The sequence below is a fragment of the Callionymus lyra genome, chromosome 12, assembly GCF_982586985.1.
Source record: "Callionymus lyra chromosome 12, fCalLyr1.hap1.1, whole genome shotgun sequence".
Classification (NCBI taxonomy): Eukaryota; Metazoa; Chordata; class Actinopteri; order Syngnathiformes; family Callionymidae; genus Callionymus; species Callionymus lyra.
Genome location: NC_141829.1, coordinates 25276890 through 25303567, shown reverse-complemented (window position 1 = coordinate 25303567; position 26678 = coordinate 25276890). Strand labels below are relative to the sequence as shown.

Sequence of the window (26678 nt, the reverse complement as noted above, 5' to 3'; positions counted from 1 at the left end):
TACTAATTTAATTCGGTAAAAGCCATGAATCGTTTTAAAGCCACTCTGGCGGAGTAACTTCTGTTGACCCACAGAACTCCACGCCCTCCGACGTCTTCCTGACGAGAGATGGATTTGACTGTTGTGTTGTTGTGTGTCGCCTGCACACGTGCACGCGCTGATTAAAGGCTGCAGACATGGATCAGTGGGAGGGTCCGTGCACTAATACAACTGTCGCCTCGGTGACAGGACAGAGAGAAAGATGAGGACGCCATGAATCAAGAGTTAGATACGAGCTCACTCTCTCTTGTATTAACGTGGCCGTGAAGGTTCAGCACAGTTGACACCGTGACTCTTGTCTAGGCCGGGCTTTTAAACAAATAAAATCATTGGAATGTTTCACTGCTACACTCATACCTGGATAAGTTGTCAACCTGAACAATTTAAGAGAAATCTGTGTCAAAGTTACGGGGTTTGTTTTATGAGTAACCTTTCTTCTCTTAAAGGGCAAATTGATCTTGGACCTCTTTTATACTATACTATATCAGTTCTCATTTTTCATTGAAATATTTACATTAGAAATTGTGCTTAAGTTCCACTCACTGAAAAAGCTCTGTTCTTCTGAAGATTAAATCTTATTTACTAAAACCACACCCACTCGGCTGTGATTGGTCGAGCAGCGAGATTTGTCACCGCGCGTCATACATCCCCGATAGTCTCCACTTTCAAGGGATTTGTTGTATAAACAAAGCGGGCGTGATTACAGCTGGCTGAATGAGGAGTTGAGGGCATTTTTTACATCATAATGGACTTTACTCTCGTAACCTCTCGTTTGCTGAGACAGCGGATGAACTTTATAAAGTAATAAGTTCAAAAAATGGTCATGATGAGGGACTTACTGCATCTTGGAGAGGAAGACTTCAACATTTAAAACATGTTAGTGAGTCAGTAAAATTGGGTTTTCACATTTGTCCTTTAAACATTTTGAGGCTGAAAACTCGCCCGATTTTGCAACTGTTCAATGATATGAAATCTCCAGTTTCTATGTTTGAAATGTTGATGGTTTGCCGCCAAGTTTTTTTGAAGTTAATGGAAGGAGAATGATAAAATATTGTGATGTCATTCCCACAGGCCGATATCATATCATCTAAAATATAGCTTATTTTCTCCACCCTGATCTGGCACAAACAGGAAATATATCAATAAGTTGTCTACTTTCTTTAGCTAATCTTCATTGTAAAATTCATATGAGAATTTGTGAAGCTTCATGATGATTGTAAATTATACTAGTTGTTCAACAATATTCGAGAGACGGTTTCATCGTGCTTCATGAAGCCTCATCAATAGTTGGCGGTGCTACCATTCAACTGGTTTTTCAACAATCATTTGTTGTAGTTGTGTGTCAGCGATGGTGGCCAAATTGTCGTCACTGACAAAATCAAATGGCCTCAAGACCAGTCCGTGGTCATCTCTTGGATATGAAGCCTCACTCGCCGGACTCTGTCTGGTGGTCCCGCCGAGCAACAGATGTTTAACTGCTCGGAGACTCCGACAGACCTCCGTCCTGGTCTTTGTGTGCTAACCATCCCTACGTGTGTCCGGCCCTCCTCTCATTCAAGACGCTAATTAGCCTCCCGGCTCTCCTCCTCCTCCGCCGCCCTCAGGCCTCGCCTCATTGTGCCGGCGTCTCATTGTTTACTGTGCTAAGTAATCATCACACCAGCTCCTCGCTCCTCCTCCGCTCCTCCCTCTGGTCCTCCTCATTATGTCGCAGCCTCCGCGTTGACGGCCTCCATTAATCAACTCTTTCTGCACGGAGTTGAACCCTGCAACCTCGTACACCCACCGCTGCCCGTCAGGAAGTCTTCCATTCGCCCGCGCTCCATCAGTGCGATCACAGTCAATTTGTAGCGTCACAATGAGGCAACAAAAGCAGAAATAAGACAACAATGGCGGATACGACAACGGGTTTCTTTGTTCTTCCACTTTTTTTTTGGCTTTTTCCCGTGTCTGTCGGTAGGAAACTTGATCACTCATTATAAGTCGCTGACACCAGATAATTCGAATGGAAGTTGCAGCAAAGTCATATTTTGGGCGTGAAAAATGTAAAGATATTAAGTCAAATATAATCAATGGACTGCGACTCGTATTCAGAACACCCAGCTAGCCAGGGTCAGTTGTATGATTGAATGATGACATCAACCGTTTAACTGTATTCATGCTTTCAGAGAAAAAATTAATTTATTTAAATTTACAAATAAATTAACTAATTTAAATGAATTATTTTCGATGATTCAGCTTTTAAGTGTTGGCCCAGGAAAAAGATGAGATGCTGAATGTAAACTTGAGATCAATGAGTCGATGGTGAAAGCCGAAAAAAACATTAAAATCCCCCCAAAAATATTTTTATCTGGCTATGTTACTACCGTATTAAAAGTACTGTTGAAGTAAAACATTAAAAAAAATGTTTGCGTGTAAATAATACACATTGCAACGTGGACAAGAATATGTGTACATGTTTGTGAGTCCCGTCTGTTGGACACTTGTTCGGCCTCTCACATGAACATCCGTCAATATTTAAACTTTTCTATGATCAATGTAAAAGTTGCTTGAGGTCATCTTGACCACAGAGGATTAAGTAAAGTGAGTCTGTGCAGAGATGCGGTTGACCTCTTGAACTCGGCACTGACAGACGGCGTTAACCTCGTTCACATTTGTGTATGAATAGAAGGGACATGAATGGATGTTTGACTCTTGAGGGGAGCTGTGTCAGATCATCTTGTTAACAAGTCCCCTTCACAACCTCCAACTACCTTCAATTCGTTTTCATTTTCATCGCAAGAATTCAGAGTCAACGAGAGCTCTTACAGTTACTCGTAGTAAAGATTCATAGTTTTGTTTCTATCTGATTTTTTAAAAGTATTTCTAAATTATTTGATGATGTCACTGAGAGTTTCTCAAGGTCACTGTTAAAGAACATTACCAGTTTTCCTTTAGGCACTCTCACACAAATCATATTCTTTCAGTGGTGCTTGAGACAACCATTCAGTTTCTGCCACATGTATGAAGCTTTTTTCTTCACAGACAGTGAGATTTGAGGATCCAGATGGACTTACTTCTGCAATGGACAGGTGGCTAATAACCTGTCTGTCGTCCCATTATCAACTCAGCCTGACAATTCACTGACGTCTCTCTCCATTTAGAACGTTTTTACAAGTATAATAAAAACAAAAATAATATTAACATGTGTTTTGTGTCATAACTACACAATAGCCAAGTTTGTATTAAATAATTATTTTAAACTTAATGTGGAAATGTTTCGTTTTGTTGCATTAACAGGTAGAAACATTGATTTAGCTTCTGTAATCTCATAGAATGAGTAGAGGAACGAGTGTTGCAACATCTTAATTTTAGTTTAAGCCAAAACAAAACATAAAACATTGGCAATTTTTTTTAAAACAAGTTCAAACACAACCTCCATACTGAGCTAATTTAGATGAGAACCTTTTTGATGCTTATTTAACTCTTGAAAACTGTGCAGGGAATTTATTTTCTATACATCTATACATGTGGCATCATCCAGACGAAGACCGGGAACAGTTAGAAAAAAAAGTTGGAAAAATAGTCGATCTTTGATCAATTCTCATCTATACGAGTAGTTATGAGTTTGTTGGTATTATTTGATCATTGTTGTTTTATTTTGTTATTTTTGTTTTGAAAAAAGCAAAAAAAGCAAAAGAAAGATAAAAAAAAGGGATATGATGGGAAATAAAACAATGTGGCTCATGAATACCGAAACAGGCGTTGGGTTTATACGTTGAGGGAAGTTGAGCAGGTGTTGCACTGTTTGCCTTTTAAGTGAGTGAAGTTTGTTTTCCCAGGACCAGGAGCGTCTCTTATCAGCCGGGCACAAACGAGCAGGAAATGACTTCTGGCTCAACGGTGGCAGAACCCTTCACGACTCCCAGCTCACGTACACAACATCATCGGATGATTTACACTGCGAGAGGGCGCAGCTCTGCAGCGGGCGCTTTTATTGTCTTTATCTGCCTCATAATGTGACGATAACGGCAGCTGAGACGGATTATTGTTCAGTTAACATGATAAAATGTAATGAGGAGTCCGTTGTAAAACAGTCGTAGCTCCCAGAGAGGATTACTGCAATTATGGCAATAGACTTTTATAAAGTGTGTGTGTGTGTGTGTGTGTTTGCACTGCAGCATGTGGGAACAGAATCACACCTAAAGAAAACAAGAAGGCAGACTATGAAGGGAAAAGTTACTGTGGTTGTAACACTATAACAGGGTCAGAACAAGGTTCACTGCGAAGAGCGGAGAAGAGGAGGTTTGGCAGGGAAACCCGTTCAAGTATTTGGGGTCAATAGTTTCAGGGTCATTGTGAAGAAGAGGGTGCAGGCAGGGTGGAGACGTCTGTGGCATTAGATTAGCAGCGAGGTGAGTGACAGCTGTGGTCAGTGCCAAAGTGTGGCATGGGGGCCAAACCTGGGCCCTGGAGGGCAGTGTAGACATTACAGTTGGAAATAATCATAGTTTTTTCTGTTTTAGTTTTTTTCTTCCCCTGATATGTATTGACTAGTAATTGAAATCCTAAGGTAAACATTTATAAAGGAATACTATATTTTTCCCCTACATGTTTATATTTATATTATTTACACTGCATTGACAATATGAATTTTTAGAAACGTATAGTTATCTATAAAAGGGACTTTGAATGGATTCTGGAAAGAGATTTGTTCTGAGATCTATTTTCATGGCATTCTTGATCAATATTTTGGAGGTCAGCCAAAGCAATTCATCATATATATATATTATCTTAAAATATTACTTTTTGGAAAACTTTAATTACTTCTTATTTGATGGGGTTGTCCCAGCTATCTAGGGCAGGAGGTGGGGGAACCCAGAATTTTCTATTAAAGTGAATTCAAATTGTCACATAAAAACAACATACTATTTAAATATTCCAGACAACAGATCTATTACTCAGCTTTATATATATAGCACTATAAAAGAACAGCAGTCACCAAATATAAAAAAGAGCGCAGAATAAAAACAGTAAAAACACTAGAATAATACAATAAAAACAAATAAAACAAGTTACACTTAAAACACTTAAAGTTAAAAGCCAGGGAATACAAGTTGGTTGTAGTTTTAAAAATTAAAAACTTTTTCCCTGGAAAATTGACGGTTAATCGGAAATTCAATGAAGCAGAAAATGAAATAAAGAATTACTAAAAATAAAATTCAACAAACTTAAGTTTGCGAATTAATTCGTTTATGTCTGAGTGTGGAGTAGTTCTCAGGAAGACATGTTTGTCTTTAGGTACAGCAGATAAGATTTATTTCATCATTAAGGGAAGCAGGATGGAGGTGATAAAGGGACCTACAGAGGAGCAGAGATCTGGACCAATGAGGAGGCGTGTTCGTGAGACACTCGGATCAAGTGCGTGACACTCTCGGGTCCACAGACCAGTCCTCGAGGGGAAAGAAGAGCCATCAGCAAGTTTCTTGACCTGCAGAATATACAAATGGAGAAATCCAAAAACTTCCGTATCGACGCGCTGCTGGCTCCTGAGGTGGACGAGACGGACCCCTCTGAGGGGGTCTACAGCAGCACCCCCGTGGACAGTCCCGAGTCCAGCTGTGAGTCGCAGACGCCCTCTCCTCGGCCGACCCCGTTCCCCCGTCAGGTCCACATGGGAGTCTTGTCCAAGTCTCCGGTCTTTAACTTCCCTGCCCTGAACTCGGGTGGGTTTCTCGGGGTCCACCCTCTGGCGGCCCAACACCCGGCCTTCATGTACCCCGGGTTCACGCAGCTGCTGCAGCCGTTCCCGGAGCACCTGAGGGCGGCTGCGATGACGGGAGTTCACCCGCTGGAGCCCTGGTTCCGAGCCGGGATGATGATGCCGAGACACGGGGATTACGCAGGTATGTGATCCGGTTTATTCCTTCGTAAAATGAACAGTAAAAATATAAATATTGTAATATTGACGTATATAAAATATTGACGTAATTTAGACATTTTCGATTATGGGTCAGAAATTCACAAAATATTCCAATACAACTTAGATATATATATGACAAATAAATAAATCACGATTTTACATCTTTATATAAAAATGTTTTCCACGTAAAGCAGCAGATATCGAAAAAGATGAAAAGACGATTGAAAATTAAAAGGTAAAATAAGACTTAACACATTTTACCGAATCATGTGAAATATATAATAATACTACTATTATAATTTGGAAATTAATACGGTAACAAATAAATACAAATTCATAATTTAAATACAACAATGTTTATTTTTTTCAACAGTTGAATGTCCAAATAAATAAATAAACGAAACGAACGAAATTCCCATGAATCAATAACTAGGATGTACTTTAGCCTTATTGAAGGAAAAACACATTTTTTTAAAGAATTTTAAGAAATTACTTAAAAAATGTAATTAAATGTCATATTTATATAAATGTCTATATTCAATAAAACCACCATATGTATTAGCTTTACCTTCCTGTTTTATCATAACAATTCAAGCACTACAAAAATCTTCAACATTTACAAATAACTATTACTTACTTATTTACATTTGAGTCACTTCTGTGTATCATTTGAATCATCTCTCATGACAAAAACCACCCAAAAACACACCATCATGTGTGTAGCAACTTTGAGATCTTTACCCCGCCGTCATATTTACCTGAGTTCTCAACATGGTGACGATAACATGTCCTTTCTTCATCATCTGGTAACATTTGGCTGCTTTCATTAAGCTAATGGAGCTCGGTCGTATTTTACTGCGCCACAAAAGCAATATCCTCGCACATCATGCTAATAAATGTGATAAATGTTGGACAACAACATGATATACAACCACATTCATTCACTCAATGATATCTAATTCAAAAAAATCCCTGGAGGAATTTTAACCAATGCACACAGAAAATAAAATGGTGAGTACAATACAAATAGTGGTGATGGTATTGATGATGATGGTGACAGAAAGAATATATATATATTTGATATATATTTGAATATGAAATAAACAAGAATGCTAATCTTTATCCTTTCAGCTCAGACACAAGCAGCTTTTTTGGGGAAGTGTCGCAGGCCACGGACGGCCTTCACCAGTCAGCAGTTGTTGGAGCTGGAAAACCAGTTCAAGCTAAACAAGTACCTGTCCCGACCCAAACGCTTTGAGGTGGCCACGTCTCTCATGCTGACAGAAACTCAGGTAAGATCACCGTGACAATATTTTCTTTCATTATTTAGTAAGATTTAAAAAAGTAGCGTCCAACTTACACAGTATAATTACACAATATATTTGATGTTCCTCTTCTCATGTGACATTTGTTTGTCAAAAATCAATCTCAACTTTGTTATGATAATATTCATGTAGTAGTGGAAATTAACAAAAGATTTTGTTAAGGCCCAGGGGCCAAAATTTGGCACACATGCTAAATAAATATAATAAAAAATGAATTTGAAATAGATTTACAGTGCACTTAGAGATCATGGGTCATCTACAGAAAAGAGTAGTTTTGAAGCCGCTCCAAGAGGTGTTTTGTAGAAGTATCAGAATCTGGAAAACTGATGAAGAAGGAGTAGAATTCATTCATAATGTGGTGTTTTTACTTCACAGTTTTAAAGATTAAAGCTAAAATTGTCCTTTAATAAATAAATAGAAGCTTTTAAGTTCCGGTGAGAAGAGGTCCAGCCTCTAAAGTCAGTCATTGCGGTTTTGGTTGACCTTTAATTTGTTTTCATTCACCAGGTAAAGATCTGGTTCCAGAACAGAAGGATGAAGTGGAAGAGAAGTCGCAAAACCAAAGAACAGATGGCCTCTTCGCTAATGATCGATGGAGAGGGATGTGAAGAGGATTCCCACAAGTGTCCCGCTGACTCTCACTGCTCCAGTCTGGAGGATGAAGAAGAGCTGGAGGAGGAGGAGGAGGACAAAGAGGAGACTGTGGATCATTTTGGTTCTCTCAGCAGCGTGAGGCATGTCACTGGAGGAAACGCACACCACTATCTCGACAAGAAGCTGACGGAGGGAGGCCTCATCAGGAGAAATGGAGTTTTTCCTTAAATCCACCTTGAAGTGGCACAAGACACTGTCACACTGTGAAATCAGTTACACAACCTAAACATGGATCTAAACTTAACTGATACAGACACACTTGCTGCTTCTGTCAAAGTTTTTGACGTATTTAATGGTACACATTTTTGATTTAAACCTTTATGCATGGATACATAGTGAGTGATATGTATTAGCACTTTCATGGAGTTTAACCATGTCAGGACTTACATTTCTTCACAACGAAGTTTGGGAGTTATTTGATATTTTAAGTCTCACAGAAAACTGAGAATTTACAAAAAATGTGTTTAAGAAGTCTAAAAGCTGCATGTTTTGGACAAATATAGCAGCAGATGTGTTTTTATTTCTCTGTTTGTAAGCTGTCATCAACCACAGCCTCCTTTTCAAATTAATTTATAGATTTTAATATATTTCAAGGTGAAAGGTTTTGTTTATGTTGCAAATAAAATTGGATTCATGACTGTGAATTTTCTTGGATGAATAATATATTAAATATTAAAATTTAAAAAGGGTTTAAATAAAAAATATTGCTTTATAATTAAAAAGTGACACAAACGCGAGTAATGATGTTAACTGTCCCTCGTTGTCCACCGTAGCTACACGCGCACCGCCCATTCACAGTTGCCATAGCAACCAAATCAAACTTTCTCCCGATTAGGAAGGAACTCGATCAAGTAAGTTGAATTATTTTTGTAAAAGTACATGAGTACACTCACATACAATGCTGGATTAAAAGCTGTCAATTTAAAAAGTCTCACATGTTCAGGACTCGGCATATTTCGGCTTTGTTCGGTTTTGTGTTGTGACTCTTATCACGTCACGTTTCATTAATTAAAAATATGCCTTGTTCTCTTTTACCCGATCTTTGCCCGGATTATTTGTCATGTAAAGATCGCTATCCTTTCCCTTGACGGTGTAGTTAAAATGGCGTGACAGTTTTGTTCGACGTTGAATTCTCGTTTTCTTCAGAAAATGCAGGCTGAGGTTCGACATCACGAGCTGACAGAAGCCTGCTCCACATGGAGGCAGACCCCCTCAAAAGTAACCTCTCTCTCTCACACCCTCTTGAAATACATGTCAAATATTAACTACACGCCTAACATCAGACACATGATCAAGTTACTGTTACTTTTATTGTCGTTTTTTACATTAAAGACTCATTACATTAAGAAGTATGAAAAACAAGTACAAATACCGTATATTATGTTGTCTAGCATTATTAAAAAAACATATTTCTACAACTATCAAAGACAAAATGCTAGCATAGTAGCAGTAGGTTGTTGACATTAATTGAATTCCTTTAATTCTGCGAGAGTCATTATAGATGATCTATAACACTGGTGGGCAATTACATTTTCTCAGGGGCCACGTTTTATACAATGACTATTTTGAGGGGCCTTCAAGCAAATATAGGAGCAAAATCTATCAATTCAAGTAAGAAAATCCAAATTATTATTTTATTGTATATTTTATTTTTAACTTAAAAGCATGTTTTTTTCCAAATATATATAAATATAAGTGCAGTGAATGATAAACATTCTAGAATCAAAACCCTTTAGTCATATTTTGGGACTAGTAATTAATAAGTAAAAATATGAATACAGATATTATTGTTAGTTTGTACATGATCTTTAACCTCATGATTGCCACTAAAATACAGTCGAGGATCTATAGTCTATATGGGGCTGGACTCCATTCCCAGTCTATCATATAAGTAAACATGCAACGACTACGAAGAATATAAGATGAACCTAGGAAGGACTTTCAAAACTGATAAAAATTTCAGCTCTTATCTGAACATTTCTTGTTTCTCTAAAACCAGGGCGTGAGCAGTGACCGCTGCTGCGGTCGAGTGGCCAGCCAGAGAACCTACCCCCTTGGTCTTGAGGTTAAACCTGAGCTGGTGTGGGAAGACTGGGACTTGGGGAAGGACTTAACCAAGACTCTAGTGGTGAAAAATGTCCACACCAACCTCCAGAGACTGCAGCTGAGGTCTGAACAAACCTTCACATTAATGTCTGGATCATTTATTTATTTTGTTGAAATAATGCTGTTACAGACCTCCAGAGTCAAAGTTTTTCAGTGTGCCTATGACCAAGACGATCACGCTCAGTACTGGAACATCGTTCTCCATACCCATCGTCTTCAGACCCATACAAAGGGTAAACATTGATGTTTGGTTTTAGAACAATCATGATGATCTCACCCGTTAATGTAGCCGTGAACTGAAAACGTTTTGAGCACTTTTGCTTCTCTCAGTGCGAATATGAGGACAGCATTGAGCTCCAGAATAAAAACGACACATTTCAAGTTCTTCTCCGAGCCCTCATTCCACAACCAGCGGTGGATGTTCCGAAGTCTCTCTCCCTGCCTCTTTGCGCTGTCCAAGAATGCACGAGCACTTCTTTTCAGCTAAAAAATACCAGGTACATGAAATACTCAAATCAATATACCTGTGTTTGATGATGACTCCCCTTTCAAACTTTCCTTTCTCTACACACAGCAAACTTTCCATTCAGTTCCAGTGGGAGTCTCCACCTCCTTTCCGGCTGTGTCCACAGCATGGCTCCCTGAAACCAGGACAGAAATGTGAGATGACCGCCCTCTTCCAACCACAGCAGGCGCTGCTGCACCAGCAACACGCCTGCTGCAGGTTCGGTCGAGAAGGAGGGAAGGGTTTCAACAACAGTTGCACTGTGCTCCTGGAAGGCTTAGGTACTGTGATCTGACTTCATTAGTGACATGTCGAACCCTCTTTATGGTCATATCAGGACCAACAAATATCCAACTGATTTTGCATGTATATTTATAGGGCACTAAGGCTTTGTGCTTATATAACTGTCATTACGGTATCATGCAACACCTAACCACTCAAACACAGATCAGATTCACCGGCACATGAGTCAAAGATAACTCACTGTAAAATAACTCTTAAATGCTCGGTGAGATTAATAAAAAGAAAGCTCTATGGTCATTGTGATGTGTGCATCCACTGATGAGTTCATTGAGAGGGAGCGAGACAGAGTTTTTATTGAGTAAAAAAGTGAGTGTGAAAGTGATTTTGTTTGAGCTATTCACTTTTGTTCAGTTGTTCACTTTCCTTGTTTTAGTGTTCCCCCTTAAGGAACCTTTAATCTTTCTTATCTTTAAAACTCATTTTTTACTGTTGTCATTTTGCACAGTTGTTTCATATTATGTTTGTATGGTGTCCTTGTGTGTCCTGAAAGGCGCCTTATAAATAAAATTAATTATTATTATTATTATTATTATAAGACCAGTTTTTTTTAGTGTTGTTACGCATGTTTGAGTATCACCTGTATCAAAAAGTTTTAGTCAATTAGTTTAGGTTAAATTTAGGTCAATGTTTCAAGTCTTACCACCGAAGCCATAAACACATGGACACTGACTGGTCAACAACTAAATAACAAAAGTCCAGGAGTAAAAGTTTCATACTGAAAATATGTCAAAAAGTTGAATTTCATTTTCTTAATTGGATATTTCATCTCTTTTTACACTATAAAGTAGATGAATCATATCATTTAATTTCCCATAATTTAATTATAATTGTTAATACACAGTCAAAACTGCTATTCATGGTCAGACACCTCCAGTGATCTGATCCAGCCTTACACCCCAGCTCAGCCTCTGAGGTCTGTGGATCAGAATCTACTGATGGTTCCTCGCACACGCTTCAGGACCAGAGGAGAGAAATCCTTCCAGGCTGTTGCTCCTAAGCTTTGGAACGATCTTCCTCTCTCTTTGCACTTGATGGATCTACTGACTTATTCAAGAAACATCTTAAGACATTTTTATTTGTTTAGGCTTTTCCTTGATTTTCCAGAACTCCTCTGTTGTTCTCAGTATTATCTTGACCTTTAAAGTATATATTTTATTGAATATTGTTTTGATCGTTTAAGCGCTTTGTGACCCTGGTCTCGAAAAGCGATATATAAATACAAATTACTTACTTACATACTATCTTGCCCTGGATGGAAACAAAAGGGTTAATGAACTCAAGCTGGAGGAAGTTGAACAAACAAAAAACAAGTCACAGTTATGCTGACTAGATTTAGGTACCGCAGAATTGCTGCCTTGGCCACAAAAAAACGATGTTGTTTTTAAAAAATCTTCGAAAGAAGCACAAACATTCAAACATGCAAAATAAACTACTTAACTTCATATTTATTTCTGTTGTAACAGTTTGCAGATTTATACGTTGTGTTTTAACATCCAAAGTCAACATCTGTGTAAACTAGTTTGCAGGCTAGTGAACACCAGTTTAATTTTGTTTTCTTTGACGTGCTCTCTTGCAGCTAAGTATCCATGTCTGCTACTGAAAGATCCCACTAAGGTGGATGAGGAAGAAAATGATCAGCCAGTTTTGGACTTCTGCTCAGTGGCGGCCGGTCAACGTGTTCAAAAGAAATTTCACATTTTCAATCCGTCGCCTGTGAGTATTGTGATGGTTTCACCAACTTTCTTCGCTTGATGACCCCAACTTCTCTGCCTCAGGTTTCTGCCACGTTTTCCCTGTGTCGCCTGCCCGGTGGACCATCTTTGCTGGGGACAGAGTTCATTTGTGACATCGTCCAGGGGAAAGTGGCGGCCGGTGAATCGCAGAAGATCACTGTGACCTACTCGCCGGCTGTCGCTGACACCGTTTCAGTGGAGAATTTGTTGATCAAGTGCCGTGGGGCCCTCAACAAAACTGTTCTACAGCTGACTGGGAAGTGTATCGGTATGACTCTAGTATTTACTTACTGTTAGCCCTTATTTTGTCTCTAGTTGAAGGTAAACTGGTGGCCTGAAAACAAATGTGTTTGTGGTATCCCTTGTGTTGTCTCTGGGTCAAGGTGAACGACCTTGGCCTTCCTGGCCTCCAGAAATACATATGCAGTGGTGGAGGTGTTTAAAGTATGAACTGTCAAACCTGCTTTAAAATTTAATATATTCTTAACCCTTGTTTTATCTCAGGATTAAGGTGACTTAAAGGCTCGAAATCAAACGTGTTTGTAGTATCCCTTGTGTTGCCTCTGGGTCAAGGTTAATGTATTATATGTAACAACAATAATGAATGATCATTAAAACACTTTATTTTTTAAAGAAATGTTATTTTATACATATGCTCACCTTATATAAGTAAAGAAATCTGTCAATGAAATAAATAAATAAATATATATATTTTTAATTTGAAATATTGAAATTAAAGTAACAAATGATTATTACAAAAGATCTCATCATCATTACTATGACCCCTGTCAAAGTTTAGTTTCCCACTCATGACCTGGACATGAAATTGCTTGTATTTTATAAATACACGCATCTTTCCTTCTTACCAGGACCGGATGTGTCCTTGTCAGCTGTGGTGGTGGACTTTAGTCGTGTGAAAATTGGCCAGACCGTGAGTCAACTGGTTGAGTTGGTCAACTCTTCTTCTGCTGAGGCTGTCTTCAACTGGGACCTTGACTGCGCTGGTCTCAGTGTGTTCAGCATCCAGCCACAGTGTGGCACCGTGCAGCCACACAGCCAGGCAACGCTGCGTGCCGTGTACAAGCCAACGCAGCCCATCGTCCACTACAGGAGGGTCACCTGCTTCGTGTTACACAGGGTAGGAGCAACAACACACGTCGGAACAGATGCATCCTCACGCTGAAGTGTGATCTTCTCTCCCTTCAGAAGCCACTCTACCTTCATATCATGGGCACCTGTCACTCAGAGCTCCAACAGCCTGCTGTGCTCAAACCAGAACATTTGGTGCTCTACAATATTCACTGCCATAAAAACCTGTCCCCAGCGAGGAAGAAAAAGCATCAAGAGGTACTTAGACAAGAATGGGTCACAATGTAAGACAAGTGCACTATATACTATATAAACTGGACACGGCCTACCTCCACATTTGGGCCGGCCCCCTGAACAATACCAGAGACAAATTTCAATTATTTTCTCATATACAGTGCCTGACAAAAATATAGGAACACCCATTTTAAGGGCGTACATTATTTGAATACCTACATTAAAATCAAGACCGCATATTATTTGTTGTTATACTCGACACCTACCTACATTTTTTGCTCTCTTAAAAGGTCTATTTTGAAAGATATCAAAGTACTGTATTGTGGCCTAAAATTATATCTTCTGACTTTTTTCTGTAAAGAATCCAAAGAAGATTATTTGGTTATTTCATTAATAGTGTTATTAATATTTTCCTGGAAGGGTTGTTTGGTTATATGTGATTTTCTGGAGAAAAAAAAATGTAAGCACCCATGCGACACTTTTTCTGTGACAAACTAAACCCCCGTCAGAGAAGGGAAAGGGTATGTGGCCCCCACATGAAAAAGTTTGGGGACTCCTGAGATAAACTCTAAATCTTGACTTTTATTTACGATGACAATTCTTATCATCTCTCGTTGTTTCATTGACAGCAGCGGACTGCTGATGCCACGCAGGAGAAGAGCACCAAGACAGTGTGGTCTCCTGAGTGTTCCGGGACCCCAAGTGAACTACTGTTTGATCACCAAGCGACCTCGTCCTCGTCCAAGTCCTCTCAAGCCGTGTGCATCACCAACCACACTCGAGTGAAGCTCAGGTACAAACATTTGTAGCAGATTGAAGCGTGCAGGCTCTGAACTCTGCTCCTCTTCCAGCCTGGTGTGGACCGCTGCCCAAGACTCTCCTTTCTCTGTCCACCCCCCCACAGGAGAACTGGCTGCTCTGAAGTCCACCTCCTTCAGGGTCAAGTATGACCCCAAGCAGCTGAACAGTGTTCATGGAGGTCAGCTGGAGTGTTACGCTTTTGAAAAGGTGATTGTGACACACTGAAACATGAATGTTGTGAATCTTTGTTGTGGATATAAAGTAAAAAAAACCTTAGACCACATGTTTCTTGCAATAGAAAGGCAAAGATCTCTTTGGAAATAGGGACTAAACCTTTAGAACCGTTGAGCAGCAATATTGTCAAAAACTAAAGGTACTAAGCGATGAGAAAACTTTTCATGATACAATATCGATATTCAACAGATCACAATCATCGATTACAATTGTTTTTCATTTTCTTTTATTTTTTATACTTCAATAAAGTGTCTGTAAAATAAATCAATTGAATTAAAAAAAAATGCAATTAACATGCAAATACTTTTGCTGCATTTTTAGTGTTGAGGATATAGTCAACTCCAGGAGCTTTTAAAAACTGATGTTTGGACATATTTTGGTTTCAAAACAAATGAAAGCAGTTACGACTCTGTCAAGGGTCATGCGGTCTGTAAATTCTGAAACACCAGAGTCAAGTACTCAACAATACTACAAATATACTATTATTCCTACAGTATCATAATATATTGTATTGTTGGCCCTGTATTATGATTATATCGCCAGGTTCTTGCCACTAACCAACCCTACTCAACGTACCTTCACTCTATTCACTGAAGAAAGTTATATTTCAGTAGTCTATTAACAGCTCAACCTTCATTTGACTGATTTCCAAAAAGAGCAAATTACATTTAAAATAATTATATTTCTTGCATGTGACTACTCTGCATTTACCTTTAGGGGCCGTAGTTTAGAATTATATAAAAGGACAATTATTGTTGGACATTCCTATAACTCCTCACCAGGACGTTGAATAATCTGTGTTTGTCTGATCTCAGCAAGAGTTTGATCACGTGAAGGAGCGGCTGTTGAGTCCACCGGGGTGTTTCATCCTCAGAGTTATCGGTCACTCGTTCCAGCCTGGAAAGGAGCACTTTGTTCCCAACTGTTCTCTGTATCCCTCTCAAGTGGTGAGACTTGGGCAGGACGCCACTACAGCGATAGCGACCTGATGGTTTTTCTCCTACAGATGTTCGCAGGCCTCAGTGCTCACACGTGTCGGACAGTGCTGCTGAGGAACATTAGTGACCTGCCGCTCACCTACTACTGGAACTCCAAGCTCAGCTCAGAGCCCACTCTGGCCTCAGCTGTGTCAACTTTGCCCATGTGTGGCTGGATCCGGCCCGGGGGTCACCACATCCTGACACTGGGAGCCACTCCCACCGAGAACTGCCCCAAACAAGGCTTCAGAATGAGCCTCCAGCTCAATTCAGCCAAGTACCTCCAGGTGAGTGTGGCTGCAGCGTCTGACCTCACAGAGATGTTTTTCTAACACAATCTCTCTCTGTCTTTCAAGGATGTGATGATTTTTTGCTTGGTAGACAAACCTGCTGTAGAGATGGAGACCTGTTTGTATTTCAAACCGACCATGTTGGGGTCAAGAACTCAGCGTACTCACCACATCAGGAACACCTGCCGGCTTCCTCTCAGGTTTGTCCTCTTATTTATTTAGATTTGCTCTCAAACTACCAGCTGTCAGGGATCTTCAGTCAATTGACTCATTAAACATGCGAAAATACTGGCATGTTTTCAAGCTTACATACATTTGGAAACCAGGTTTCAAGAGATTGTCATAACAGTGCCACAAGCCTTGATTTTAAAACCCCTGTCGAGTGAGCTGAATTGACTCTGTGTTTTCCCTGAAATTCTTCTGCTGACGTTTTGTGATCATTTGAGACTCCTTACATGCATTTTCTTTTGTGGCAGATTTCAATGGAGCATACCAGAAACGGACCAGCAGATTGTATTTGTTCAACCTGATTCTGGTGAACTACAACCCAATGAGAGCCTGGTAAGAGTCATCAACGAGTGGGTCAAGTTAGATTTAACGTCCACTATTACTGCATTTCTTTAACTGTAAAATCTTTAAATTAATTTCTTACCTTAACATGGGAACATAGTGACAAGAGTAAACAGACGTAAAAAGATGTGATGATGAATTTGACAATCAGGAATTTTTGCAACTTGACTTTTAATTCCTTTTACTTGTTGAGAAGTCAGTCTCAAAGTGTTGTTAGTTGCTATGACATGACTTGTACACAATCCTGAACTGAAACTTAACTAAGATTTATATATGATGGCTTTGAGTGAGCCTCAGTCATGTGAAATAACACTGAACAACTAGTCTAATGCCATTAAAATCACTTTCACGCTCACTTTCTGACTCAGAAAGACACACAATAAACTACAACTTAATCTACAGTAGTTTTACAACAGCCTCTTCATCTCAACCCCTCTCAGCAAACTCATCCCAGGCGCTGTGAGGAGTTCAGAGACATTTTACTGCTGTCATGCGTGTTCAGGTTATCCATAATTTGAAAACCCCTTTTTACTATTCATTTCATAGTGAATTTACTGTATGCATTTTCACAGAATATTTTAATTTGTTTCTTTTTGCAAAAGACACACTTCATGTACACACATCACATTTTATTTTTTATTTATATTGAGTCAGTTGGGTAAAGTCTTCTGGTATTTTTAAAAATAGATTAATTGCATTTAAGAAATATTTAGCTGTTTTTAATCATAGTGATGGTTCAGAAGATGTACTGAGAATATTGTCCTGAGAAGCCCAAAAAACTATTTACACTTGCATGTAAGTACGGTAATAAATTTGTTTTTGGGCAGTTCAAGGTATGCATATTTTAAATGTCAAATCTCCAAATTGTCTTGTAATGTTAATAAATTGTTAATTTATTACCAGATCACAAGAGCCCACTTTATTTACTTTATTTATTTAATAAAACTCTGTTGCTTGTTTCCGTGGACAGTTGCAGAAGTGGACCTTCAATCCCCTTGTGGTGGAGACATACACACTCAAACCGTCTCTCAGCTTCTGGCCTGTCCAGACTCCAGGAAGCAACAAGTCACAGATGACGCTCGACCTGATCGGCAGAGGCGCCGTCGGCGAGCTGAAGGTTTGACTGGTTGTTTTTGATCGTATAGCTGTTGATCAGGCACTGATGCATGTGGCTCGCTCCTTAGGCAGAGCGTGCTGTTCTGGACGTGGGAGAGACTCTGGTTGGAAGTTACAGGTCCATCGAGATCCCTCTGGTCAACATGAGTCTTTGTCCCGTCTCGTTCAGTCTTCTTGTCACACAGATCCTTCCTGATGAGGAGGCCACGAGCCCAGCGTCAACAGGTGATGTCTCCTCCTTTCTTTTTGGTTTATTGGTTGCAATTATTTAAGAGATAAACTCCACTTCCTGTGAATCTGAGACCATGGTTCTCAGTCCAGGGTTTTCAAATACCTAGGGGTTTTGTTCAAGAGTGAGTGGAGGATGAAGGTTGTTGTGGTGAAGAAATAGCTAAGCTCTTGTTGTCATTATCTTTATGGTGACTCAGGACCAACATCACTGATAAAAAATGTACCCTGCTTTGCCCTGAAGTCCTCCTGAAGTTGAATAAAAGCAGTGATTATCTTAAGAGAACCCATATGAGGTGGCTCTGGGATGTTTTTAAGCATGTCTCACCTAGTTAATGAGGTGTTCTAGGCGCCTATGAGGGGTACCCAGAGCAACCTGGAGGGATTATGCTGACATGGAACACCTCTCAAAAAGGCCAGAATAGGTGTCTGCTGAGTTCTAGACTTCTTCACTTCACCTGCTGCTCCCTTGACCTGATATAAGAGGAAGACAATGGCTGTATAAAGACACTTGAATGTATGTCATATGTTGCTTAATGCATAACTTCCTTCTGGAATATATTGTATATATAGATTGTCACGTAAATGAAGCTAAAGTAAAGTAGAAATAATTACTGACATTTTTCAACATAAACAATCTCTCTCGTTTTATCAGCGCTGCTGCTGAACTGCAAGAAGAGAACCATCGCGTCACACACCACCATGGTGCTCCGAGGCACTTTCAGACCATTCAAACAAGCCCAGTTCATGTGGACCATAAGCTACCAGACCCTGAATGCTGACGGTGAAGACCCAACATGATGTTAACCATGCGTTCCCTGGTGCGGCATATGTCATGTTTATACCTCCTCTGATGTAACGCAGGTGAAGTATCTTCTCCTCCACGGATGGTGTGTGAAGTGCACGCGAAGGGAGTCTATGCCACTCTACAGGTGATCGACGCACGGGGGGGCGGCAGCGCCGGCAGGTTCAGCAAAGGACAACTGTGGAAACTCCTCCTACTGGACACCTTTAATGAAAAGCTGGACTCCAGTTCTACAGACTTAGCTGGGCCATCGACCAGGTCTGATGATACTTTACTATGAAGCTTTACATCAATATTTCAGTCACACTTTTCATCCTTTTAAATACATAGGAAAGTGTAAAGAGTCTCTGTTTTTTAGGTTGTGCCTTGTGTGATTCCCGAAGTGTCTGTTTGTGCATTTTTATTCAAAATGTAACTTTGGTAAATCGAGTTATACATTTGCGGAGCATAGTACAGATACACTTAAAAAAGTTTCAAACATTTTCTTCAGTTGTGACTCAATAATAGCCTCTTAAATGAGGCTTGAGGTTCCTGTATCTTGGCCGTTTCTAGGACTCTTCAGATGTTTCCCACAGATATGTTGGACTTCTTCATTGTAAAGTTCACTGCTCCGAGTGCTCCTGACCACCGCACTAATCTTGCCATCTTTCTTTCGTTTGTTGCCAATCTGTGAGCAAAAAGTCTGGTTGGTTAGCCATTACCATTTTGTCGCACAGGATCTTGGCGAGGTCATTCTCCATTAACTCGGGAGGATCTTCTCATCTTGACCTCAGGGTCTCCAGTTTGTATTCTGCACAGATGTTCCTGTACACTATAGCAGCTACTTGCTATTCCATGTAAGACTCTTTCACAGACTTGTGAGGGCAAATGAGAGTTTAATTCAAGTGACCAACAACTGTCGAATCAGCCTCAACAGGCTGCTTAAAAAGGATGTGAGATCATACTGTACGTTCATCAATGACACACAATCTTTTTGTGTTAAAACATTCATTTTATTGGATGCAATTGAGATTTGAAAGAGATCTTAAATTGAAAAAAAAGTTTCTCCAATGACTTAAAATCAACACATTTTAACGTCCTGGTTCTTCGTGTCTGCAGTCCGAGCTCCTGTCCCACCATTGTGAACAGAACTTTGCTGGATTTTAAATTTGTTGCCGCTCCTGTAAATTCTGACCCCTCCACTTTCATCTTAAAATTCTACAACCCTGGCTGCATCCCCGTCGACTGGTGAGTTTGTGATGCAAGTCAATTGTAAATTGCTGCTTAAACATTTGCCTACGTTCAACAGGTACTTCCTGTTGCCGGAGGACCAACACATAGAGCTGGAATATTGGGCAGAAACAGGAGAATTCAGCGACAGCGAGCTGCATCAGATGAAGGTGAAGGAGTTCTTAAGTGAAACACTTATCGGACAAGAAGATAATGACGCAAATGTTCTCAACAGGCCGAGACAAACCACCTCTTCAACGTGACTCCCCGCTCTGGCATTTTACAGCCTGGCCAGCAGAGTGCAGTGCAGTTCAGCTACAGGTAAGAGGATTGTTGAGGCATCTTTGGACACGTTCAACTTCATCATTAATTTTTCTTTGACAGGCATCAGTTTGTCGGGACAAATCATTTCCCCATCACGTTCAAACTGTCGTATGACAAAGAGATTTGGGTGAGACACGCCCCCTCCTCTTACGCTCGGAAATTAAAACTATTCCCCCTCAGATTTTCATTCTTAATTCATGATCCACTGCAGCTCAACTGCCTGGGCCTGACTCTGGAGAAGGATCGACCATTCCTGCAGTTCAACACAAAGCATCATGTCTTCACTGCTGTCGCTGTTAGTGACCCCATGCCTCCACTACAGGTACCTTTATAGCCTATAACACCTTTTTACAATAAATCTGTTTCAATGGAAACATGTTTAAGAAATACCACTTAAATTGGAGGAGCATTCTTTTGAATTAAAAATGCAGTTTGATTCAAATGTTCTGAGGAACATCTACCCTTCCTTTAAGCGAGCTGATGTGTTAAACCCTTTAGGTGTATGAGATCTACAACGCCGGTGCGATTCCTGTCCAGTATGAAGTGGATGAAGCATCACTCTCTCAGCTACAAGAGGATAACTTTAACCACCCAGTGTTGTCATGCCTCAATCCCAAAGGAGAAATCCTCCCCGGAGCGCTGGCGCCGCTCGAGTTCATCTTCTCTCCGTTTGAGTTGAAGACGTATCTGGTACGAGGTTCATTTCACACTTTGATGAGCAGTTTTTAACCAGCGCATCGCTTCACAGATGGATATTCCCATTCATGTTAAAGGTGGGGACACCACCATAGTACGCTTGGAAGGTCAGGGGCTCGCCATGGCGATACAAGCCTCCACCAACCAGTTGACGTACAACGACGTTCCGAGGATCCCTTTTCCCGAAGAGGTACGAGCGAAGTTTGAACTTTCTATTTCTCGGTCACTCACGTTGGCTCCGCTCAGGTGGTCTTCCTGTCTGAGAACACACTGGCTCTGGGTGAAGTCACTGTGGGCTCACAGATGTCCAACATCATCTTCGTCACCAACAAAGCCAACAAAGAATCGGTTCACTTTGTTTGGGACCTAAGTCAGCAGGGCAGCCATCAGGTGAGTTATAACTATTTGAGACATTTTAATAATCTCTTATTTTTCACTTATACGGCTGAAAAGCAAGTGTTATATATCAACCCCTGGTGTGTGGACCGGTATCAGTCTTTGGGATATGTGTTACTGTGCCACACAGAAAGAAAAAAATTGTGGTAAAAGTGCGGTTCTCTTTGAAACAACATTAACATGTAACTCTTGACTAATAAAAATGAGTAAAAAATAAACTCTAGTAACAAAACTTCTCTGTCAGAGTTTGCATTCCATGTACATATTGGTTTAATAAAAACATGCTCACACATTGGCTCAGAGTCTCTAAAAGCTAGGAGACACACATACAGGACACCATCGTCAGCATACAATCAAATATACACATGCAGATACTCAAACATCTTGTTGTAACTCTTGCTGATTAAGCTTTATTGTATTTTTTTTTAGATTATGCTATTTTTTTAAAAACTTTTTTATACATGAAAGTTGGTTTGTGAATATAATCCTGACATTTAACTGCTCCATGGTACAAATAAGGTTGGTGACCCCTGGTCTAAACCTCAGATTATATACTGCAATACAAAAGGATCAAATTGAGGCAAAGATTGTATGGAAAAACTTAAACAAAGCAAGTAAGAAAAGAAAAAACATTGACATAAAACTAAAATTATTAGAAAAAGAAAAGTAAAAAGGTCTCATTCAAAGAACTTAAGGAAGCTACATTTAGGGTATTATAATATAATATACAAAATAAAGCTGTCTGAATCATTTTCTAAAGGTTCTTCTCTGACCTTATTAGAGCTTCATGAATACAGTCAAAGGGCCACACTTTGCCCACATCTGGTCTAAAGAACTGAAGTCAAAGGAGTCACATATCTATGTGTTATACTAGGTGGTGCAGATCTATCCCCAGGAAGGTACTTTGAGGCCAGGCGAGAGCGTCCCCACATTCCTCACCATCACCTTTACAGAGTACCCCACCATCTATCAGATAGACATCATCTGTAAGGTGCGAGTTCATATTCTCTTTTAGACAGGAGGTCTGACGTTAAGCTAACTCTGAATCTTCGGTCTGTCTGCAGCTGACGTCGGAGGCGACGCTGACTCGGTACTACAATGCTTACCAGCGCTGGAAACGGGAGGAGGAGAGGAAGCAGTTTGAGTTCACCATCATGGATAAAGATGTGCCGGAAAAGTCCAGAAAAGTGACTGTCAGAGAGATGCTGTGCCACTTAACATTCAATGAACCTCTTATACTTTTTGTCATCACCCTCCAGGTTCTGCCCATGAGCAAGGATTCTCCACTGAGTAAGTTCAAGGTAAGACCTTACATCTTACTGTACTCAGGAATTTTCCTCAGAACTCATTTTATACTTCAACTTCCTGTGTCCTCAGACTCTTCCACCGATCGGTTCCACAGCCCAAACATCGGTGTGTTGCTCGGTCAAAGCTGAGCGGAAGCTGCTTCGTGAGATCAGTCAAGTGCAGAAGCAGCCTGAGGTGCCCAAACCTCTGCTGCTGCACCTGGCGGTGACGGCCACCTCGTACAAGCCACTGCCCGAGGCCCACACGCCGGACCACCTGCATAAGATGCATTACCAGATCCTGGACACGGCCTCGCCCGACACGTGGGATGAACTGTCGTACGTGCCGGAGATCGATGTGCTGAGTCATGTCCTCACCACCATACTCAGGTGAGCCGTGAAGACGCTGCGTTCAACTCCATAGATGATCTCAGACACAAGCTTGATGAAAACTAATCTCATCTCTGGACTTCAAAATACTGAGCACTTTTTTGTTTCTTCTCCCTCCATCATGACATCTAGATTTTTTAATCTTTTATGAATTCAATTCTATCCAGGTCATCTGACTTGACTTTCCTTTTCAGGCCAAATAATTGTTAAAAATGGGCTTTAATGAGTGACTTACCACAGTTACACGTTTTATATCTGTTTAAATGAATTAATGTTTTTTTTTTTTAAATGGTAACAAGTGTAAACAGACATCAATATTCAAGTTGAATTTGAACTATTTGACTTATTAACAAACAAACTTTCACTCTTGTACTTATAATTCAGTTGTCGACAAGTCTAAGTGTTTTTAGCGGCTGTGGTAAGACTTGAAAAATTCCTGTGTAACAAAAGTTAAATTCCTAATCAATATGAGTTAAATTTATTTTACAGAAACATGAAAAATTAAGTAATGATCAAATTGGTTTCCTCTGTTGACCTTTACCTATATATAATATAATCTTTCCCATTCTTCCCCTTTTACTGAACACACCAGGCTTGCAGGTGTGTTAATGTCATTTTTATTCAATTCAATTCATTTTCTAAAGTTTCAAATCATAGCAAACCTATCCCATACCATTCACAGTTTTAAAAAAAACTAGGACAAAAGAAAAACAGTCCCCAGCAAATCAACATTTAATGAATCACTCACTAACAAAAACACTATAACAACACTGGTCTCTCTTCATCTCACTCCCTCTCAGTGAACTAGCTCTTGTATTTATAATGGATTTCCTCCTAATCTGATCATTCAGTAGTTTTACATAATATTTGATCAATTTTCAGGTCTGGTCTGTTTAGTTCCATGCTGTTGATCATTAATAAAGGGTTATATATAAAATGAGTTGCTCTCTCCAGGGACGTGATTGAAGAAGAAGACTTTGCAGAGTCACTGATCAGTCTGAAGTCCAGGTCGGACATCCAGCTGGCCGAGAAAAGCGACCCCTCGGACCACTGCGCTCTATCATCGTTTGCACCTCAACCTCAGTCAGGCGAGACCACTGAGAAACAGCACCCCCCAGCGGACAGTGTTGAAGATGCACACAAGGAGAACATTCCTGACGTGCCAGAGGACATTTGTGAGGATATTTTAATGAACACCATCCAGAACATCTTGACTGAAGCTACCAGAGGAGACTTTGAGCTCACAAGTCAACCCCTCAATATTTTCTTACCCCCCTTTTCAAGCAGGTACGTCTCACACACACACACACGTGCGGTGAACCCAAATTATTAATAGATTTTTTTTCTTCCAAACAGGAACACCAAGAAGTCTACAAACACAGAATCAATAAAAGAGGAGAGCAAATAGAAACATCTGGACATTAACTTACAAATGTCCTGCAGCCAAACTGACTCAACACATTCAGGTAAACTTTGACATCATCACACACTGAGGATCATTGCAAAACCTTCCATTAAGTCTTAAAGTGACTCTTCAAATCACTTCAAATCTCATGATGTCAGACTCACAATTAGAGACAAACACTGACTTCCAGGTCACATGACCATCTTTGTTGAAGTTGTGCAGGATACCCGGGACGAAACAGTCATCAGGCTTTAATCTCTTCAGGGTTAAGTTGGCTGTGAACGTTTGGAGCGTTCAAACCATGGCAGGAACTTGATTAAGTGAAAAAGCTTGTGGTAGAAATACTGGAGGAAATCTTCCTCTCATATTGTCATGGTTACCTTTTTGAGAGTCAAGATGTTGGAGCATACTTATCATAAAAAACACTTTGTAACTTGTGTGTCAATTTTTTTTCAACTCATTTTGTAATTGAATAAAACAACTGTGTGTCTTAAATACATTTAGAGAACAGTGTTGATTCAAAACTTAATTAGTGCTTAAACAAATGTTTCTGTGTAAATTATTACCTCAACATCTGCATCTGCCCCTCTCACCTAAACATCTTGCTCTACCTGCCTCACCTCAACATCTGTATCTGCCCATCTCACCTCAACATCTGGATCTTCCTTTCTTACCTCAACATCTGCATCTTCCTTTCTTACCTCAACATCTGAATCTGCCCATCTCACCTCAACATCTGCATCTGCCCCTTTCACCTCAACATCTGGCTCTACCTGTCTCACCTCAACATCTGGATCTGCCTGTCTCACTTCAACATCTCCATCTCCCTGTCTCACCTCAACATCTGTATCTGCCCCTCTCACCTCAACATCTGTATCTGCCCGTCTCACCTCAACATCTGCATCTCCCTGTCTCACCTTAACATCTGCATCTGCCTGTCTCACCTCAACATCTGCATCTCCCTGTCTCACCTCAACATCTGTATCTGCCCATCTCACCTCAACATCTGCATCTCCCTGTCCCACTTCAACATCTGCATCTGCCCGTCTCACCTCAACATCTGGATCTTCCAGTCTCACCTCAACATCTGGACCGGAACCATCTCAACTCAACATCTGGATGGCCTGTCTGACTTTAACATCTGGATCTCAAAGAATCACCTCAACATCTGGATCTGCCTTCCTGACCCCAACTTCTGGATGGGCCCGTTTCCCCTCATCACCTGGAACTGCCAGTTTCACGTAAATGTTTGGATCGGCCCGTCTCACCTCACCATCTGGATCTCCCTGTCTCACCCTAAAATCTTGATCTTCCTGTCTCGCCTCAACATCTGGATCTGGCCATCTCACCTCAAAATCGGGACCCCCCTGTCTGACATCAACATCTGGATCTCCCTGTCTCACGTCAACATCTGGATCTCTCTGTCTCACCTCAACATCTGCATCTCCCTGTCTCACCTTAACATCTGCATCTCCCTGTCTCACCTATACATCTGGATTTGCCCATCTCATCTTGAAATCTGAATCTGCCAGTTTCACCTCAATGTTGGGATCTGTCCATCTCACCTCAACATCTGGATCACCCTGTCTCACCTAAAAATCTGGATCTTCCTGTCTCGCCTCAACATCTAGATCTCCCTGTCTCAACTCAAAATCGGGATCTTCCTGTCTCACCTGAACATCTGGATCTCCCCATCCTTTCAAAGAAAAATATATATATTAATGGGATTTTTTGTGTTCTCCTTAGGAACAATGATAAACATCATAATGGCTCTTAAAATATAAGACAATAAATTAATTCATGAAATGATCAAATTATTTTTTGATAATAGATTTTGATTCTCAACTACAAGATTCCGGACCGAGAGGATCAGCTTCATCTACTCACTGGACATGCCTAAAACAACAGTTACTTACTGACAAACTACGGAACAGAAGTGACTTTACACAGATAATAATAGAAATCAAATTTTGTCACATAGTTATGGCGCTATGATAACAACAATAATAATCATTATAGTGATACTAATAATTATTTTACAAGTTGTTGTTGTTATTAAGT

The 26678-nt window shown here is 40.2% G+C and overlaps 2 protein-coding genes across 2 annotated transcripts; both read left to right on the top strand.

Annotated features, from left to right (window-relative positions):
- Window positions 1-5524: 5524 nt before the first annotated feature.
- Window positions 5525-8088, top strand: LOC148068766 (motor neuron and pancreas homeobox protein 1-like). The gene is made up of 3 exons (XM_087803451.1): window positions 5525-5924; window positions 7073-7233; window positions 7774-8088. Exons 1-3 carry the CDS (start codon window positions 5525-5527, stop codon window positions 8086-8088), a joined length of 876 nt encoding a protein of 291 aa, XP_087659577.1.
- Window positions 8089-8761: 673 nt separating this feature from the next.
- Window positions 8762-25007, top strand: cfap65 (cilia and flagella associated protein 65). Its single transcript, XM_087804919.1, has 34 exons — window positions 8762-8771; window positions 9067-9138; window positions 9920-10089; window positions 10157-10259; window positions 10357-10523; window positions 10601-10812; window positions 12411-12547; window positions 12610-12835; window positions 13437-13705; window positions 13774-13914; window positions 14520-14683; window positions 14742-14898; window positions 15741-15872; window positions 15932-16189; window positions 16259-16392; window positions 16669-16753; window positions 17733-17879; window positions 17947-18103; window positions 18762-18890; window positions 18971-19169; window positions 20010-20138; window positions 20200-20290; window positions 20356-20441; window positions 20505-20571; window positions 20656-20766; window positions 20943-21134; window positions 21193-21330; window positions 21387-21530; window positions 22411-22527; window positions 22601-22723; window positions 22796-22837; window positions 22914-23212; window positions 24167-24499; window positions 24569-25007. Exons 2-34 carry the CDS (start codon window positions 9070-9072, stop codon window positions 24618-24620), a joined length of 4980 nt encoding a protein of 1659 aa, XP_087661045.1. The 5' UTR covers window positions 8762-8771; window positions 9067-9069; the 3' UTR covers window positions 24621-25007.
- Window positions 25008-26678: the final 1671 nt, after the last annotated feature.